The sequence below is a fragment of the Bison bison genome, unplaced genomic scaffold (assembly GCF_000754665.1).
Source record: "Bison bison bison isolate TAMUID 2011002044 unplaced genomic scaffold, Bison_UMD1.0 scf7180017864324, whole genome shotgun sequence".
Classification (NCBI taxonomy): domain Eukaryota; kingdom Metazoa; phylum Chordata; class Mammalia; order Artiodactyla; family Bovidae; genus Bison; species Bison bison.
Window position 1 is genome coordinate 2,592,297 of NW_011494896.1, and position 18,257 is coordinate 2,610,553.

General features: G+C 44.3%; 1 protein-coding gene across 8 annotated transcripts in view; it reads left to right on the top strand.

Annotated features, from left to right (window-relative positions):
* Positions 1 to 18,257, top strand: part of SYTL2 (synaptotagmin-like 2) — a 123,159-nt gene that overhangs the window by 65,954 nt on the left and 38,948 nt on the right. For 7 of the 8 annotated variants that reach the window (XM_010853177.1, XM_010853176.1, XM_010853179.1 and 4 more), the window contains 2 exons: positions 4,082 to 4,233; positions 6,497 to 6,632. In XM_010853177.1, the coding sequence (XP_010851479.1) occupies positions 4,082 to 4,233; positions 6,497 to 6,632 (288 nt within the window). Of the gene's footprint in view, positions 1 to 4,081; positions 4,234 to 6,496; positions 6,633 to 12,553; positions 13,381 to 18,257 lie in introns of those variants that run through there. The other variant, XM_010853181.1, reaches the window with a different exon arrangement.

Sequence of the window (18,257 nt, forward strand, 5' to 3'; positions counted from 1 at the left end):
CTAGTGCACTGGGACGACCCAGAGGGATGGTATGGGGAGGGAGGAGGGAGGAGGGTTCAGGATGGGGAACACATGTATACCTGTGGCGGATTCATTTTGATATTTGGCAAAACTAATACAATTATGTAAAGTTTAAAAATAAAATAAAATTGGAAAAAAAAAAAAAGAAAAAGAGATTGATTAACTCTGGCACTGATTATCATGATAGGAAATATATAAATAGCACTTAGTGCTTTTGAAAGTATTTCCTATTTTTTTGCCACTTTAAAAGAGATGAACCAGAAACCCCGCCTGAGTTCTTTACTGTAATGGCCTTACTGGGAGCCTGACTCCCAGAGCACTGCAGGATTAGAAGGGCCAGAGGCTTGGAGACAGTCAGTTAGGCAGGAGCAGATCAAGCATTGCCTAATGATGCTTACAAAGTGCCTTTCAGTTGAACAACAAAAACAAGTAAATAAATAATCTCATAAAGGGAAATTGGGAGTTGTTACGCTCTGAGGGTTTGTGGTCTCCTTAGACAAGCTCATGGCCGATGTCAGATTTCCTTCTGCATTTTCCTAATCCTCCAAGAGATGAAGTGTCCTGCCTGAACTGGAGAAGGCACTGCCATTGTGATGGAGCTTGGTTCACTCAAGCCCAGGAACAACAGGCTCTCATCTCTTATCCAACTCACACCAGGCTGGCTGCTGTGCATTTATGTGTTAACAAGTTATCCACTTAACAGTTTCTAGGCATCAGTTCCGTGCCGGGCTCTGTGCTAGGGGCTTTTGTTAGAAAGGTGATTAGGAGGTAGTTCCTCGCTTTCAAGGGGTTAGCAGAGTTCGCAGGTCAGTATGTGAGATGGATGTGCAAACAGATAATTGGAACATGGCGCACTGAGCGCTGCCATGGAGGAGCTGTGGGAGCACGGAGAAGGGCCAGCCGCCCGGTGCCCTCGGGAGTCAGGGAAGCCTTCCCCGGTGAGGCGGTGCATAGATCTGAGGGATGAGGGGTCACGTGCTAGACAGAAGTGAGAGAAAGACATCCCAAGAGAATTTACATTTACTGGTCTCTTACCAGGATCCAGGTACTGTTAGGTACTTCTAGGTAAATACTGCCTTTTGTCATCCAAAAGTCCTGCAGAGTACCTCTTATTTCCCCCTGTCTTTATAAACAAGGAGACTGAAGCTTAGAGGGGTATAGGAAGCTGCCAAAGATGGCATTTAAGCAGGGTCAGAACTGGAATTTGGACCCAATCTGGGAAGACGCCAAAGCCCAAAGTCTTTCTGCCACAACTTCCTGCCCTTAATGTCTGCAGAGGTCATGCAAGAGCAGTTTGGAGATCAGTGAGAAGTCAAGTGGGGAGCATGGGAGCAAGTGCTGGAAAACGAATCTGAAAAGATAGCCTGAAGCCAGGTGGTTGGGGGCCGCATGGGATATTCCTTCCCTCCAGAAGTGCTGTGTGAACACCCACTGTTTTCCAGACATGAAGCAAAGGTATATTGAGTACAGGCCCTGCCCCTAGGGGCTCACTGTCTAGTCACAGAGAGCTGGAAGGACTTCTCTTTTCTGGCATTGAACTTGAATGAGGTCCTTTTGGGAAGGGAAGGCAAAAGCTCCATCAGCAACCAGGGTGGATTTTTTGCTCTGCTTAAAATCTAGGCAATGATTCCACATGTCAGCAATATCATATAATATTTGTTTTTCTCTCACTTACTTCACTCAATATGACAGCTTCTAAGTCCATCCAGGCTCCTCTGTCCATGGATTTCCCAGGCAGGAATGCTGGACTGGGTTGCCATTTCCTTCTCCAGGGAATTTTCCGGACCCAGGGATCAAACCCACATCCCCTGCCCTGCAGGCAGATTCTTTTACCACAAAGTCATTTCACTCTTTTCTTTTTTTTATGGCTGAATGAACACATCTTCTTTATCCATTTTTGTTGATGGACATTTAGCTTGCTTCTGTGTCCTGGCTGTTAAAAATATACACTCTACTATATATAAAAATAGATAACTAATAAGGACCTACTGTATAGCACAGGGAACTCTATACAATATCTGTAATAACCTATGTGGGAAAAGAACCTAAAAAAGTGGATATACATATATGTATAACTGAATAACTTTGCTGTACAGCAGAAGCTAACACAACATTTTAAATCAACTATATTCCAATAAAGATATTTGAAAAAAGAAAATCTGGGCAATGGGAAATCATTAGACACATTTCATAGGAACCACGACCTCTGGTGATTCAGAACCATGAAGTGAAGACACTGTCCCCGTTAGGATTTGGTGGTGGGCTGTCACTACAGCGTGTGTCTGAGGGTTGTGATTGGACATGTTTGGCATAGGGTCACTTCTTTAAGTGGAGAGCAGAGACGTTTCCAGCAGAGAAACGTCCAGACTCTGTCTGGAAAGTGTCTCTTTAGGCATACTTCGGAGAGAGAAAACATACTTGCCAGAACCTGGTGACCGCCCCTGCTGCCTTCCTCTTTCCCTGGTGGGCTTTTGTGCAGCTGTCACACACAGCCCTGCCACCGCCTTGGTGTGGCCCCCCTGCACATTCTCTGGCTAAAACACTTAGATTTGCTGCGTTAGGTAGTGTGCGTATTAGCTTGAATGACAATCATCAAACCCTGTTGGATTTTTGTAGCACAGAATCTTCCAAAGGCTTTTACTTTACTTTATTGTAAGTACAGCTCTGTGAACAAGAAAAGATAGATTTTTTTGACTCTCATTTTATCAACATGGGTAGAAAGATGTGGAGGTTATGAAACTTGTCATTGCAGAACAGTGTTTTTCCCTCTTCTGTAAAATGGGGGAAACTTTAGGAGGGTGGTACTTGGTTTGTTCTTTAGATTTTAGCTTTTCCGTGAGCGTCAATGACTGTGGAACCCTTAGAAGCAGTATCTGCACAAATGGAATTTACCCCTACCTGCGCTCCCTACCCCACCTAAGTTTGATCTTCCCTGATCCCAGCCTGCCTTGTTGAATTCATTTTCCTGGAATTAAGAACCATGGACACATAGGCTTCCAGAAAAGTCTCTGATAAGTTCATTTCACTGAAATGGCAAGAACTGATGAGCTGATAACTTCCCCACCAGTTATCCACTCAGTGTTTATTAGGCGCCAGGCATACGCAGATGATAATGTACGTGCATTAGCTAACTTAATCCTCGTAGAAATCTCACAAGGTGAGTTACTATCATTAACCCCCTTCCTTTTTAAAGATTTTTTAAGACGGACATTTTTAAAGTCTTTCTTGGATTTGTTACAGTATTGCAGATGTTTTAAGTTTTGCTTTTTTGGCCACTGAGGCTTGTGGGATCTTATCTCCCCAATTAGGGATCAAACTCGAACCCGCTTTGTTGGAAGGTGACGTCTTAACTACTAAACCATCAGGGAAATTCCTTAACCCCCTTTTTTTTGTGGGGTAATTATCTCCCTTTTTAAAAATTTATTTTATTTTTTCGTACAGTGAAATTATTTTTATGATACTGTAATTTTTTTCCACTTTATTTATTTGGAGGCTAATTACTTTACAATATTGTATTGGTTTTGTCATACATTGACATGAATCCGCCACGGGTGTATATGTGTTCCCCATCCCATCCCTCTGGGTCATCCCAGTTCACCAGCCCCGAGCACCCTGTATCATGCATCAAACCTGGACTGGTGATCCGTTTCACATATGATAATATACATGTTTCAATGCCATTCTCCTTTAACCCCTTTTTAAAAATAAGGAAACCAATGCTTAGGGAAGTGTAATATCCCCTCTTTCTCTTGGGTATTTGCATTTGAACAGTGAACACACAAGCCTGCAGCCGAAAAGTGAATTTGCTCTTGAGAAATCTCAGGCGTCATCTGGGTATCATGGCTTAAACCTTTGAATTTTTGAAAAATGTTGTCATTGGATCCTGTGACCTTTTAGTTAAAGCATACACTGGTGAGTCATCTGGGAGGTTTGTGGGATCTCTTAGAACATTGAGAGCTTCATTTTGGCCATATGCTTACAACTTCTTTGTGCAGTGTCACTGTGAACTCATTTACTTACTGTGGATTCATAAAAAAGTAAAGCGTTTTTCCTTTTGTAGACATTTGCCTGAAAAAGTTAAGGATGACCAGCAACTGAAGAATATGAGTGGCCAGTGGTTTTATGAAGCCAAGGCAAAAAGACACAGAGACAGAATCCATGGTGCAGATATTATCAGAGCATCCATGAGGAAGAAGAGGCCCCAGGTAGCAGGTAAGCTGATTGGGCTATTGCCTCTCAAGGCAACATTTGTTTGGGAGAAGTAGTCCTTGGGAGAAGGGAAGGGTGTCACCATCACTACTGAATCTGCGGAGGGAAATCATTTAGGGGTGTGCTTTGCATAATGTGTGGTCCTGTAGGTCAAAATCTTCTTGGGTTTGGATGGATGAAGTCAGGGTTAAGTGACTTAGTGTGGTAAAGAAGAACAAAGGAAGCCCTTTAGTTGCCATATTGACTTGAAGTAACATTGACAGTTGAGGCTTATAAGGGATCTCTGTGTGTGTGTGTGTGTGTGTGTGTGTGTGTGTGCATGCGCGCGCTGTCATGTCTGACCCTTGGATGGTAGCCTACCAGGCTCCTCTGTCCATGGAATGTTTCAGGCAAGAATACTGGAGCAGGTTGCCATTTCCTACTCCAGGGGATCTTCCCAACCTTGGGGGATCAAATCTACATCTCTTGTGTCTCCTGCATGGGCAGGCAGATTTTTTTTTTTTTTTTATCAGTGTATCACCTGGAAAGCTCTTATCAGGGATCTACCATCTCCTCTTTCTTTGGTTCTAACTAAAAATTCAGAACCTTTTCTCCTGAGTAGAGTAACAGGAAGAGATTGGCCTTCCTGCTCAATGACTGTGACACCTGGTACGTCTTTAAAAACCAAGTACATCATTTAAGGGACTGTAAAGACAGCATTTTGGAGGCTTCTTCAGAATTCTGTTGAATTCATTAAATATTTACCAGGTGCCTTCTCTCTAATCAACTCTGCACTAGTCAGTATAAACCTTTACCCCTGAGAACTAGCCCCTGTCTAGTTCTAACCTGTTCTCAATAAGGAAATTACCTCTTTGGCATCTAATATGTTACAGGCATTTCTTCCCTAATATTTCTAATTGTGGTAGCAATCTTATAAGGTAGGTATTATTATCCTCATTATATGTATGCAATATGTAAAACTCAGAAGTGAAGTAACTTGTCTAAGGTCATCAGCGGGCTATGAGCACTGCATAGCTCATCATAAGGAGTCAGCCCCCATCTATAAGGACTGTGGCTCTACATCAGAAGGGCTGAAATCCCAGCTCTGCCATGCACCCTCCCAAAACCACCCAGAACTTGAGAAATCTTGAAGGGTCCCGTGGGTTATACCGAGGGCTCCATTTTGCAGTTACAGAAACTAGACTTATGAGTAGAAAGACCTGTGAATGTATTTGGAAATTAGGAGTCCTTGGTGGCTCAGACAGTAAGGAATCTGCCTGCAATGCAGGAGACCTGGGTTCAATCCCTGGGTCAGGAAGATCACCTGGAAAAGGGCATGGCAACCCACTCCAGTGTTCTTGCCTGGAGAATCCCATGGACAGAGGAGCCAGGCGGGCTACAGTCCGTGGGGTGGCAGAGAGTCAAACACGATTGAAATGACTAAGCACATGTTGCTTCATCTTAATTCTTAACACTGATGGAAGTATTACTGGTGCTTACTGGCTATGTGGCCTTAGGCAAATCTCTTGATCCCTTTGGTCTTCAATTTTGAAATCTGTAACCTTGGAAAATTTTTCCCTCCTCAGAGGATCATGCATGCAAGGGACTCAACACTTTGCCTCGAACTCAGTCATCACTCAGTTGATGCTAATTATCCAAGAGGTGCAGGTAGAGAGCAGTGGGTGTTCAGAGGCCAAAGAGATTATCTCCTGAAGAGGGATCACAGAGGTTTTAAGGGGGCTCTGGCATCTGAGCTAGCTTGTGAGACCTTGTAGAATTTGGCTGTGTAGAGACTGTGAGAGGAGGAGGCAGTGGAGAGGAACATTCCAGAATAGAAGCATTTGTTCCCTTTTGTATCCCAGAGCCCAGCCTTGAGTCTAGCCCATTGTAGCTGTTCAGTAAAGAGTTGGTAATGATGGTGTGTCTGTCCCAACAAGAACTTCCCTGCCCTGAGCATCCCCTGGCCATATGCAACAAGTCCTGACCCCAATTCAAGTCAGATTCACCTAGAGCAGTTGCAATTTTGCTTTAGTCGTGTCCGCACATTTAAAGGTGCGCCCATGCTCGCTGGAGACTCTTCTTGTGGGCAACTAACAACATGACTCCTCTCATGGATGTATTGATAATTCTGATCTTAAGTACACAGACTCATTCGTGATGCCGGGGTGCTCAGGGAAGGCCTGACGTTCAGGTTCCAGCCTTCAGAGGTTAGAGCTGATATGAGAAGTTGTAGGTTGTGGAGAAGACAGATGGATAATATTCTTGCCTTTATTGTTTCCTGTTTCAGATGAGCAGAGTAAGGACAGAGCAAACAGGGCAAAGGAAAGCTGGGTGAATAACGTCCACAAGGATGCTTTCCTCCCCCCAGAGCTAACCGGTGTTGTAGAAGAGCCAGAAGAAGATGTAGCCCCAGCAAGCCCCAGGTGAGACCGAGCCCATGGGGAGAGCTGCTGCACGTGGGGTCCTGGCTAGGTCCTGCTGTGAGGCCAGCCAGGTCTCGTGGGTGTAGGGAGGAGGGCACGGATGAAAGCGTTCTGAGCCCTGATATGAACAAAGCCTGAGCGGTATTCTTTCTCAACTTTCAGAATGTCTAACAAATCTGCATATTAAATAAAATGTCAAGTGGTGATTTCTTCCCACCAACTAGAGCTGTTTGTTTTTTTTTTTTTTAATTGTTATTTGTACTAAGGGTTTCTTCATAGAGTAAATGAAAATGTACTCCAAAATGAATATTGGGGAATAAGTCATTGAAGGAAAGAGATGAATGGGGGGGAATTCCCTGGTGATCCAGTGTTAGGACTTAGATATACTGCTGTGGGCCCAGGTTCCTTCCCTGGTCGGGGAACTAAGATCTCCACAAGCTGCACAAATGTGGCCAAAAAAAAAAGAAATCAGTGATGATCAAATTGTAACAGCCTGGTGCAATTGAAGAAATTTAAGCACTAAAACCAAGCAGATGGGAATTCCAATCCTGAATATGCCATTTATTAGCATTTGACCATGGGCAAGTCATTTAATCTCCCTGAATCTCTTTCCCTAACTATAGATAGGAATCATACTGTATAAGAAAGATTCTGATGAGAATTAGTACATAAAATACCTGGTACATGGTAGGTACTGAACAGATGGCTCTTAAGGATGCAGATTGTCCTCAGTATTTCAGTCTTGCTTTTCTGCATTTTCCATTCATCTTATCACCTGACCAATCAAAATGCACATTTGTACATCCTTCCTGTGAAATAGCTGATTATGAGGCTATGTTGCCACAAACGTTTTCAACCAAGATGATTTGTTTTTAGATATTTAAGGATCTTCCCATTGGTATCTGTCCATTGGGCGGTATAGTTGTTACTCTTTGGTTGAAGGACAATTACATTTTATCTCTAGCTCCTCAGTGAAGGCAATTGAATCAGAATCTCCAACTGTAGTTAAGTCAGTGAATTTGCTGGTGGGACAGTCACTGAGTCAGGGTCCAAGGCTGAGACACCTGGGAAATGGGGATGTTTTCAATATAATTTGTGGATGAGAGAGTGGGTCTATTCTATAGGCACCAACAGGCATTTGAGGGTCAAATATAAGTATTATGTTATATGGATAATGGAATACTATTAAGGTAATTGTTGTCTATCCATTTCCCTTTTAGAGAGGACTCGCTTTGTTTTCCTGGGTGGTAGGCAGCACCATATCCCCCCTGCCCCCACCTAGGATGATCTGTGATGTTCTCTCAAGACCCTGATGCTGGGAAAGATTGAAGGCAAAAGGAGAAGGGGGTGGCAGGGGATGAGAAGCTGCTTAGACGGCATCACCAACTCGATGGACATGAGTTTGAGCAAACTCCAGGAGATAGTGAAGGACTTCCTTTCCTTCTCCCAGGAATGCATTTCATCTCAAATGGCCTAAGGGACCAAGGTGCCACGGCCCTTAGAGCTTGACTGAGTTTCCTTATGACCACATGGCCTGGTGGGTACCCACCTTCCTTTCCCAATTTGAGGCTGTGAATAGTGTCCACATTTGTGTCTATGTTGTTGGTTACATTTCTTGGATGACCTCAGACACATCTTTAAGGTTTCATCTGTATGTACCTCGGGACCAAGCTGTCTCACCAGGGTGTTATGAGATGGAATGTAGTGAGGTATGGGTACCACTTGGCATTTCTCAGGAAGAAAGAAAATTGGCAATTTGCAGGTGGCCCTATATTAGGTTGGCAATCCCTGATGGCTCAGATGGTAAAGAATCTGCCTGCAATGCAGGAGACCTGAGTTCAGTCCCTGGGTCAGGAAGATCCCCTGGAGAAGGAAGGGGCAACCCACTCCAATATTTTTACCTGGAGAGTTCCATGGACAGAGGAGCCTGGTGGGCTACAGTCCTGGGGTCACAAAGAGTCGAACACGACTGAGCGACTAACATATTATAATAACACAGATGAGGTAGGCCAAGAAGACAGGAATAAACGTGTTTGATGTGTCCGACATACTTTGCTCGTTACGTGGCGTGAGCGGCGATCATGCAGAACTGTAACAGGAGCTGTTATTGACTTCCTTCTCTCTGTGTCAGAAGCTCCTGCTTTACTCAGTGTCGGGTTCCAGCATGTTTCTCACCTATACTTTAACCTTTGGGAACTGGGTGTGGTAAGTATATTTTGGGGCCTGTACTTTTAGACTAAGTGAACTTCAATAGAATGACTCAATACCTGTCAATATTTTCTTAGTCAGGAGTCAGGGAATGTGAGGCAACCCTGACTGGGTATTGCAGTTTCTGAAGGAATTTTTTTTTTTTTTTCCTAATAAGCTCTGGGGCAAGAGTCCTTCTTCTGTTGTGGGCACAATTCTGAGCACTTCTATTTGTGAGTAATTAACTCATCGTGGGTATTAAACGTGTATTCAAGCATGAGAAGCTACCTGCGTTCCTTTGGAACTGGTCTTTGCATCTGTAGCCTGAGGAGGCAGAGAGGGCTCTGATGAACAGAGGGGGAGCAGGGGATGAGGTTCTCTTTCGAGCAGCAAAGAAAACTCCAAGTGTGCTCAGCTCTAGTCCTGGCTGCTGGGTAGTACTGGCACAAACGGTGGTGAAGGACTGGTGTTAGGGATTTAAGTGTTTTCTCTCTAGTTATCACAGATTGAGCCCTTTAATAAAACATAATAAAAATGAATACTCAAAAAGTGAAATACAGATAACAACTAGGGCATGCAAAACATAAGCCCACTGAGGGATGTACTGTGGTGTCTCAGCAAATTGCTGTAACTGATTCTAAGTGCATACTCTTGATGTCTACTCAGTTCAGTCGCTCAGTCGTGTCCGACTCTTTGCGACCCCATGAATCGCAGCACGCCAGGCCTCCCTGTTCATCACCAACTCCCGGAGTTCACTCAAACTCATGTCCATGGAGTCGGTGATGCCATCCAGCCATCTCATCCTCTGTCATCCCCTTCTCCTCCTGCCCCCAATCCCTCCCAGCATCAGAGTCTTTTCCAGTGAGTCAACTCTTCGCATGAGGTGGCCAAAGTACTGGAGTTTCAGCTTCAGCATCATTCCTTCCAATGAACACCAAGGACTCATCTCCTTCAGAATGGACTTGTTGGATCTCCTTGCAATCCAAGGGACTCTCAAGAGTCTTCTCCAACACCACAGTTCAAAAGCATCAATTCTTTGGCGCTCAGCTTTCTTCATAGTCCAACTCACACATCCATACATGACTACTGGAAAAACCATAGCCTTGACTAGACAGACCCTTGTTGGCAAAGTAATGTCTCTGCTTTTCAATATGCTGTCTAGGTTGGTCACAACTTTCCTTCCAAGGAGTAAGCATCTTTTAATTTCATGGCTTCAGTCACCATCTGCAGTGATTTTGGAGCCCCAAAAAAGAAAGTCTGACACTGCTTCCACTGTTTCCCCATCTATTTTCCATGAAGTGATGGGACCAGATGCCATGATCTTAGTTTTCTGAACATTGAGCTTTAAGCCAACTTTTTCACTCCTCTTTCACTTTCATCAAGAGGTTCTTCAGCAAGTTCCTCTTCACTTTCTGCCATAAGGGTGGTGTCATCTGCATATCTGAGATTATTGATATTTCTCCCAGCAATCTTGATTCCAGCTTGTGCTTCTTCCAGCCCAGCGTTTCTCATGATGTACTCTGCATACAAGTTAAATAAGCAGGGTGACAATATACAGCCTTGACATACCTGTTGTAAACCAGTAACACACAGTTCACATACTGGCACTGGTACAATGGTCTGCAGTTTGATAGCACAATGTGTCTCTCTCCCCAAATAATTGTGGGACAGACACACAATAATCCCCCGGACATGGCTGAGCCTTGATGGGAAGCAGAGGATGAAAATGTAAGAAATTTCATGTGCGTCAGATCCTGCCTCCCCAATGAGGAATAATGTGTGTTTCCTGGTTATAGAGGTAGGCCTGCTCTGGGATGAGAAGCCCCTCCTTTATTATTTGAGATGACATGTTCTATGAAAAAAAGTTTGGATGCTTAGGGAGTCACGGACAGTCTAGCCTCTCGACTGACCAGGGCCTTATGTGGCCCCACCCTTGGTGCTACTTTGGTCTGAAGGAGCCCAGAAGTGGACTGACCTTTTTAGTTCCCCTCTGTCTCTCCAATCTCTTCCCCTAAGACTACCTCTCTGAGGACTGGTCCCTCTGGTAGCTTATATCATCTTGGCTGAGAGTAAAAAGTGAGAGTGTTAGTTGCTGAGTTGTGTCCAACTCTTTGAGACTGCATGGACTCTAGCCTGCCAGACTCCCCTGTCCATGGAATTCTTTAGTCAAGAATGCTGGAGTGGGTATGTGGCCACAAACAGGGTCAGCCCAGAGCTCTAAAAAAAGAAAAAGAAAAGCAAGAGTTTCTGAAGTGTGTTCTAAGCTTCCCAACTCTTTTCTTCTCCTGGTTTTTCCTCCCACACTCTTTGCCATCCCACATCCTTCAGTTCCCTTGTGGCTTCCTCCTTTCCCCTTGGAAAGGCTCTACCATGCATTCTACCCTAAGGCTTAAATTTTTAATAACTTAAGCCAGTGTGAATGAAAGTTTTGAGCTTCTTTCCTTTTCTTGGTTGTTTCTAAAAGCTTAAAGAACTACTCTGAGAATGTATCCTGATAAGGTTCAGAACCTTCAGCCACAGAAAGCAAGTTCCTAGGTACAAAGAAGGTTACATTAGAGGCAGAGGGCATCACACGAAGGACGTGGTAGCCTACTCTGCCTACATATAAACCGGCCCTAGTAACAGATGACAGTCAGTAATAAGCCAATGACTGCTACTGTTGGGGCAGAAGTCACAGGGGGCACTGTGTGCCAGCCTGAGCCACAGGCAGAAGAAATAGGAAGCCAGATGAAAGGCCGTCTAAGAGTGAGATGCAGAGAAAAATAGGACAAAGAGAAATAGTTATGGATAGTGAGGATAGAGCCATTAATCCATAGGTTGGCTTGGTTTACTTTTAGGATATTTCTTGGAAATAAAGTGTTTAAATATCCTTGTTTGCAATTGATTGAAAAACACAGATTTAGCATCTTTCTAGGACCTAATAGAATAAATCATTCTGTGGGATTGCAAATTCATTCTCCATGCAGTCATTCAGTCAGTCAGTTAACAGTTGTTGAGTATTTGTTGTACACAAGATGGTAGCTAGGAATTCAAAGTGGAATAATATATGATCCCTGTCCTTGAGGAACTTATTCCAGAAATAATTATATTTAAGGGATTTCTTGAAGGATAAGAAGGATTCTGTTAGGGAGACAGAGAGGACAGGACAGGCAGAGGGGATGACATGGAGATCTGGTTTGGCTTGACATCTGGAAGGGTCTAATATAGTGGATATATTGCAGTTATCAATTACTAGTTATCTCTTGAGTGCTCTACCAACACTTCAAATTTCTTCTAAACTCATCTCTAAAATTCTGTTGTATGTTTCCTCTTTTCTCCATTCCCTTAATTAGGATTTCACCATCTCTCACCTAAATTTCTGTTATAATGTCCTTATTGAATTGAACCTGTCTTCACAGTTACCAGATCATGACTATAAAAAGTAAACTGGATCATGAAGTCATTTGGTGTTTCCTTGTGACTTAAAAGTGAAAATCTAGCCTTTTGGTCAACATTCAAGGCTCTTCACAATCTGGTTCTAACTACTTATTTTAGCCTGAGTGTGTGTGTTAGTCACTCAGTCATATTTGACTCTTTGTGACCCTATGGACTATAGCCTGCCAGGCTCCTCTGTCCATGGAATTCTCCAGACAAGAATACTGGAGTGGGTAGCCATTCTCTTCTCCAGGGGATATTCCCAACCCAGGGATTGAACCTGGGTCTCCTGCATTGCAGGCAGATTCTTTACCATCTAAACCACCAGGGAAGAGAAGTTCTCAACTGTGACCTGTATGTCACAATTGCCCAAGGAACTTTTAATAATCCAGATTCCCAGGGCTAAGTATCACTGTGTTGCTGTCTTGGGTTGAGGATCTGTGTCTCGCTCACCACCATCCCCCAAGCTTCTAACACTATATCCAGCACATAGTAGGTACTTGGTATCTATGGACCAAGTGAATGAATGTTATTGCCTCTCTTACTGTTGTCCATCACTTATCACTACCTGACATTATATTACATATTCATTTTTGTGTGTTTGTTTTCCCCCCTCTCAGCTGCAAGGGGAAAAAGACTTTGTCTACTACTGCATTTCATTTTGTTCACTGCTCTCTTCCTGGAACAGACAATAGTGCCCAACGAATGTCTTGTGGAATAAATGAATGAATGAAGAATATATGGGAAAATATATTTTAAATTTTTTAAAAAGAGAAAAATAGGTGGAGAGTGAGAGATGGATTGACTGAGAATAGTTGATGATATAATGAATTATTAAATAGAGAATAATGATGAAAGAGGGGTTAATGGATAAACAAATGAGTAATAAATAATTGAATGAAGTCCTTTGGACCCCAGGGATCCAGTAGAAAAAGAGACTAAGAGAGCAAGAAAAAATTTAAGCTACAAGGCAAGAATGGCATTGATAACATCCAGATTTTATTGCTTTGCCAAGACTGCCTCACTTCAGACATATCACCATGAGCTCTGGTGATTATAAAAGCTGGAGGAGACTTTGAGGGCTATTCTCAAATTTGGACAACCACAAGTAAGGAGCATTCAGGATGGAGAACAAGAAGGCATGGAGGTAGGAGGGAGCTTAGCTGCTGCAAGGAGTTGTGATGCCCATTAATATCCATGGAGAATGTCCCCAAAATGAGTTCAGGGAGAACAGGATAAAGCCTGTACTATGGTGTTTCTTTCCATGACATTGGCAGATTTTCCTCTGGGAATTTTCCTATGAAATGCTGCAAAAGTGATGCGTTTTCTTGCATGCAAAAGCTGTGCACTCCCACCTTTCTTTGTTTCTGGTAGAATTAAAGTGCTATTTCGTTATAAGTTATCAGAGTGAACCAAAAAATGCTTTGAGCTTTATCGCCTGTGCTTCTGTGATTCTCACTTCTGACACCCCTCTCTCTTACCCTGTGTTGAATGGGAACCTACCAATTAACACCATGTCTTTAGCTCTGAAATAGTATTGTTTTTTCCACTAATGCTCTTTTTCCCGGAAAGCTTTTGTTTGTATATATCTATCCCCCTCTTGCAGAGGGATTAGCTACTTGCCTTAACCCTCTATAATAAGATCAGTGTGAGGCACTTCACTTGCTCCCAAAGGCAGGGTAGAGATGAGCCAAGCTATGGGACAATGCATTTGATCTTTTGTTCTTTGACTAATTGCAAATCCAGTGATGTGAATGTTTCATTTCTTGGAGGCCTGCCCTACAGAATCACTCATATTGAGCTCTTAAATGAATCTTGCTAATCCTACAGAATCTTAGATGTACCCAAATTAGTTGTGAGGGATAGTTTCACTCTGACATCAGTGTGCCTTATGGATGGATGGGAATGTGTGTGTTAAATAAATCTGTAGCATGAACTGGGGTAGAACCAAAAAAGTAATATTTTACTTAAAAAAAAAATACTGACTCGAAAGGCTGGCATAGTATATTTATGAATCTGCTTCACTCAAGCCCTGAGCCATTTCTTCATGTGTTTTTTTTTCACATTTTTTTTTTACACATTGTGTGTAACACGTGTTAGCACAATGCTGGGTGCCAGGCACAGCGTTAACATCTAAGGAATTCACAATTCGAAGAGAGAAAGCAGCAATGGCAAGAAACACAGGGAGAAAAATCACTTGAAAAATTTGCTTCTGAGTTCAGACACAGTTAATATTTATTCTGAAATGTACCTCAGAAGAGAGTATGTCCGTTGTTATTTTTAACTGCTTTACTTATTTTTTTGTTTTTTGGTCGCACCACGTAGCCTGTGGGATCTTAGTCCCCCAACCAGGGATCAAACCCATGCCCCTTGCCATGGAGCGCAGAGTCCTAACCACTGGGCTGACAGGGAATTCATTTTTAACTGCTTTAGAGGGAAAGCCTGCTTAAGGTTCAAAAGCTTTAAAAGTTGTTGCATGTGCTTAGAAGTACTTTACAGCTGGACGTAGAAGCAGATGGGCTGTCCCACTGCCCAGGTGGTATAGTTCTAAGACTGCTGTGAAGGCCTTCTTCCCCACGTGTCCCAACCAGAGTACCTAACATTCTTCTTCTTTTAAGTCTTCAAAGACTTGTATTAGACTGCAGACACTTTCAGGAGCCAAAGTCTAACAACAATATCATAGTCTAATATTTTAATAATCTTCTTACAGAAGTAAACCAGTTTTGGCTAAGTACTCTATCTAGTATTGAGGCATCCTAGGTGGCACAGTGTTAAAAGAATCTGCCTGCCAATGCAGGAGATAAAAGAAACATGAGTTTGGTCCCTGGGTCAGGAAGATCCCTTGGAAGAGGAAATGGCAACCCACTCTAGTATTCTTGCCTGGAAAATTCCATGGACAGAGGAACCTGGCAGCTACAGTCCATGGGGTTGCAAAGAGTCAGATACAACTGAGCATGCGCACGTGCACATCTAGTATCGCAGGTAGTTTTTGAAGGGTGCCTGAGGTCAGAAATTACAGAGCACAAGGTGTGAGCCTTGGCTTGCTGTATGGTGTTAAGAACTCATCATATAGAAGGTATTCAGTATCTTATTATACAGGACACACCCTAAGAATAGAAATCTTAGGAGCGGTGGAAAGCCCTCTGAGAGGGCTTATAAGAAACAAAAGACGCAGTACGTGGCTATAGAGAGACTGTGTTCTCTTAGGAAAAATAATGCTTTCCTTTATGAATATTTAATCACCTGATTTCAACTAGCAAAGAGCAAATCCTAGTTCCAAGCACCAATAAAATGTGCGGTAAGATTTGAGACGGTGAGACCCACTGCCGTCGGGCTAATAGGCAAGCGGCGCCACAAGGGAGGTGAGATTTGGACGGGGCTTGGCGGTGAGAGTGAGCATGTAGGTCAAGAGAGCAGAGACAACATTTGAGGGAGCGGGTTGGGGTAGGTTGGGGGGGACCGCAGAGAGGGGCAGGGAGCCAGGTTTGGCACAAAGGTCAGTGAGCAGGAGGAGTGGGAGGGTACAGGGAGCAGATGGTGGAGTGTCTCCAATTCCTTCCTGAGGACCCCGGAAAGGTAACGAGCAGGAGAGGGATGTGCCCAAAGTCTTGTTTCAGACCGTTCTAGCTTAGGGGTGGAATGCCGAAAGGATGAGGAGAGTGGAACTTTGGTGTCTGGAGGTCGAATGTGAGGCTCATACAGATGACAGGGAGGAGTCAGGAGCGGTGGAAAGGAAGCGACAGATGTGAGAGTCACTGGGAAGTTAGAATCACCCTGTCTTCATTCCAGTCCTCTTGCCATAAACTTCATTCCAGTCCTCATCATAAATGGATTTACTGATTTGAGGAATCAGTGGAGTGCAGCCCAGCCATTCCAGTGCCTGTCTCTGGAGTCAGGGTCAGACACCTGGTTCACATTCCCAGCTCTTTGGCTACCTTAACCTCTCCAAGCCTCAGTTTTCTCGATAGTAAAATGGGGAGAAGGGTACATACCGCCCAGGCATGTTGCAAAAGTCAGCTGAGAATAGGATGGCTGCTGTGTTGATAATTGCCCAGTAAAAGACAGGCAAACAAAACATCGTTGTATTCCTTGAGGGACACAAAGCTGGAGCTTAATTGAGGAAGTAGCTGCATTTTTCAGAAGCATTTTGAGGCATGAAACTCTGGTTTTTATTTTTTCTACTTAGGCAGACTTGTGAACTGTAGTTAACTAAGTACCCCACCGTCATCCCATTTTCTGCTTATCCCACCCACCAGAGAACCCAGTGAATCCTGTATATTCCCGGTAGTTCCGTGTCTGCCTCGTTTCTTTCTCTCTTTTGCTTTCTGAATAGCAGGAACAAAGACATCTTGTCTAAAACCTAAATAATGTGCCTCGTTGTAGTTTGGCAAAGCACAGATTGAAAAGAAAAAAAAAAAAAAAGCTGTGGTCACCTGTGTGTGCTGCTGCCTTCCTGGCACTGGCTTATTTGGCCTTGAGTTGCACAGCCACTTACTCACCAGTTATGTCCCAGACACTGTACACAGTATTGCAAGGAACAGAAAGATGGCCAAGATGCTCTTGAGGGGTCTCCCTGGTTACTGTGAGAGAGAAGATACATATGCATGGGGTGAGGTTGCATCGCTCCTCATATGGTCGCATGAAATCCATAGTTGCATAGGGTTTGGTAAGAGAGAGGTTGGTTTGGTCCCTGGGCAGGTGGGGACCACGTGATGTACAGCGTGGGCGGTTGGGGTGGTGGCTGGGGGTGCAGAAGTGGGGTTTCCAGGGAGAAGAGGGAGGAGGCTATAGGGACGCTGCTTGTCCTTCGTTCTTGGGGAGAGGGAGAGGGAAGGGAGGAAGATGATAGGAGAGGAGGGTGGCAGTTTGCTCAGGTCCTGCAGTTATGCGACTGATTTATTTACTAGTTGAAAGTGTTCATTACTCAGTCGTGTCTGACTCTCTCTGACCCCACGGACTGTAGCCCTCCAGGCTCCTCTGCCCATGCGACTCTCCAGGCAAGAATACTGGAGTGGGTTGCCATTCCCTTCTCCAGGGGATGTTCCCAACCCAGGGATCAAAGCTGGGGTCTCCTGCTTTGCAGGCAGATTCTTTATTGTCTGAGCTAAGGGAGATGATACAAAGCACTCTGAGAAGATGAACGTGGCATCTGCTATAAGCTTCCTCATATCGCTCACTGGCTTCTTAAGTGACACTCAAGAGACATAGCTTTCTAGTCCTGAGCTGTGGGCTGCTTTTACTGTGAGTTCTGTCAGCGACCAGGGTCCTTTTTTCCTGTTGGCTGATAGACAGCTTGATTCGTGTTTGTGCTCACCTCTTGCAAGAACAGAGGCCGCCTGCCGTGTGTTTTGATATTAGCCTTAATTCTGGCTCCATTGTAAGTTCCCACCCTTGGTCCCTGCTCTTTCCCTCCCCACCCTGCCCCCGCCTCAGGTTCTCACATCCCTGTGTTAAGGCTGTGTTCCGCATACGTCTGCCTCATCTGCTGTAATTCCTGTCTGCAACAGTGAGGGAGGCAACGAAAGGAAGCATGCTTCCTCAAGTGTTCAGCCTGTTCCTGGGACTACCTCTCCATAGAAACATCAGTCCAAGTGCGGAGGGAAGGAAAGGAAATTAAGCGGCAAGAACATCCGGCCCACGAGTTCAGAGACGGCGATCTTGGGCGAGGCTCTCTGGCTGTGGGGCAAGGTGCTCCCCTTCCCCACCTCCAGTTCCTTAGCTTCCTGGTGAAAAGCCAGCACCTTCTGAGGCATTTTTCCAAGTCCTTGACTCTGTGATGTCACTAGAAGTTTAACCAGGGTGGGGTTTAACGAGGCACGGTGCTTTCAAGCAATAGTGACCTCCCCTCTTATGCCTTGAGCCGGGGCGCCTGGAGCAGGAAGTCTGAGCAGGTGGTTTTCCTCCCTTTCCAAGGCCACTGTGACCTTCTTTGTCCTTCTCAGTCACCAGGGGAGTGGTGGTTCAGGAGGGAGCCAGCTCAGCTCAACTTTCCTCCATTCACACTCCCCGTAGTACTCTCACCCC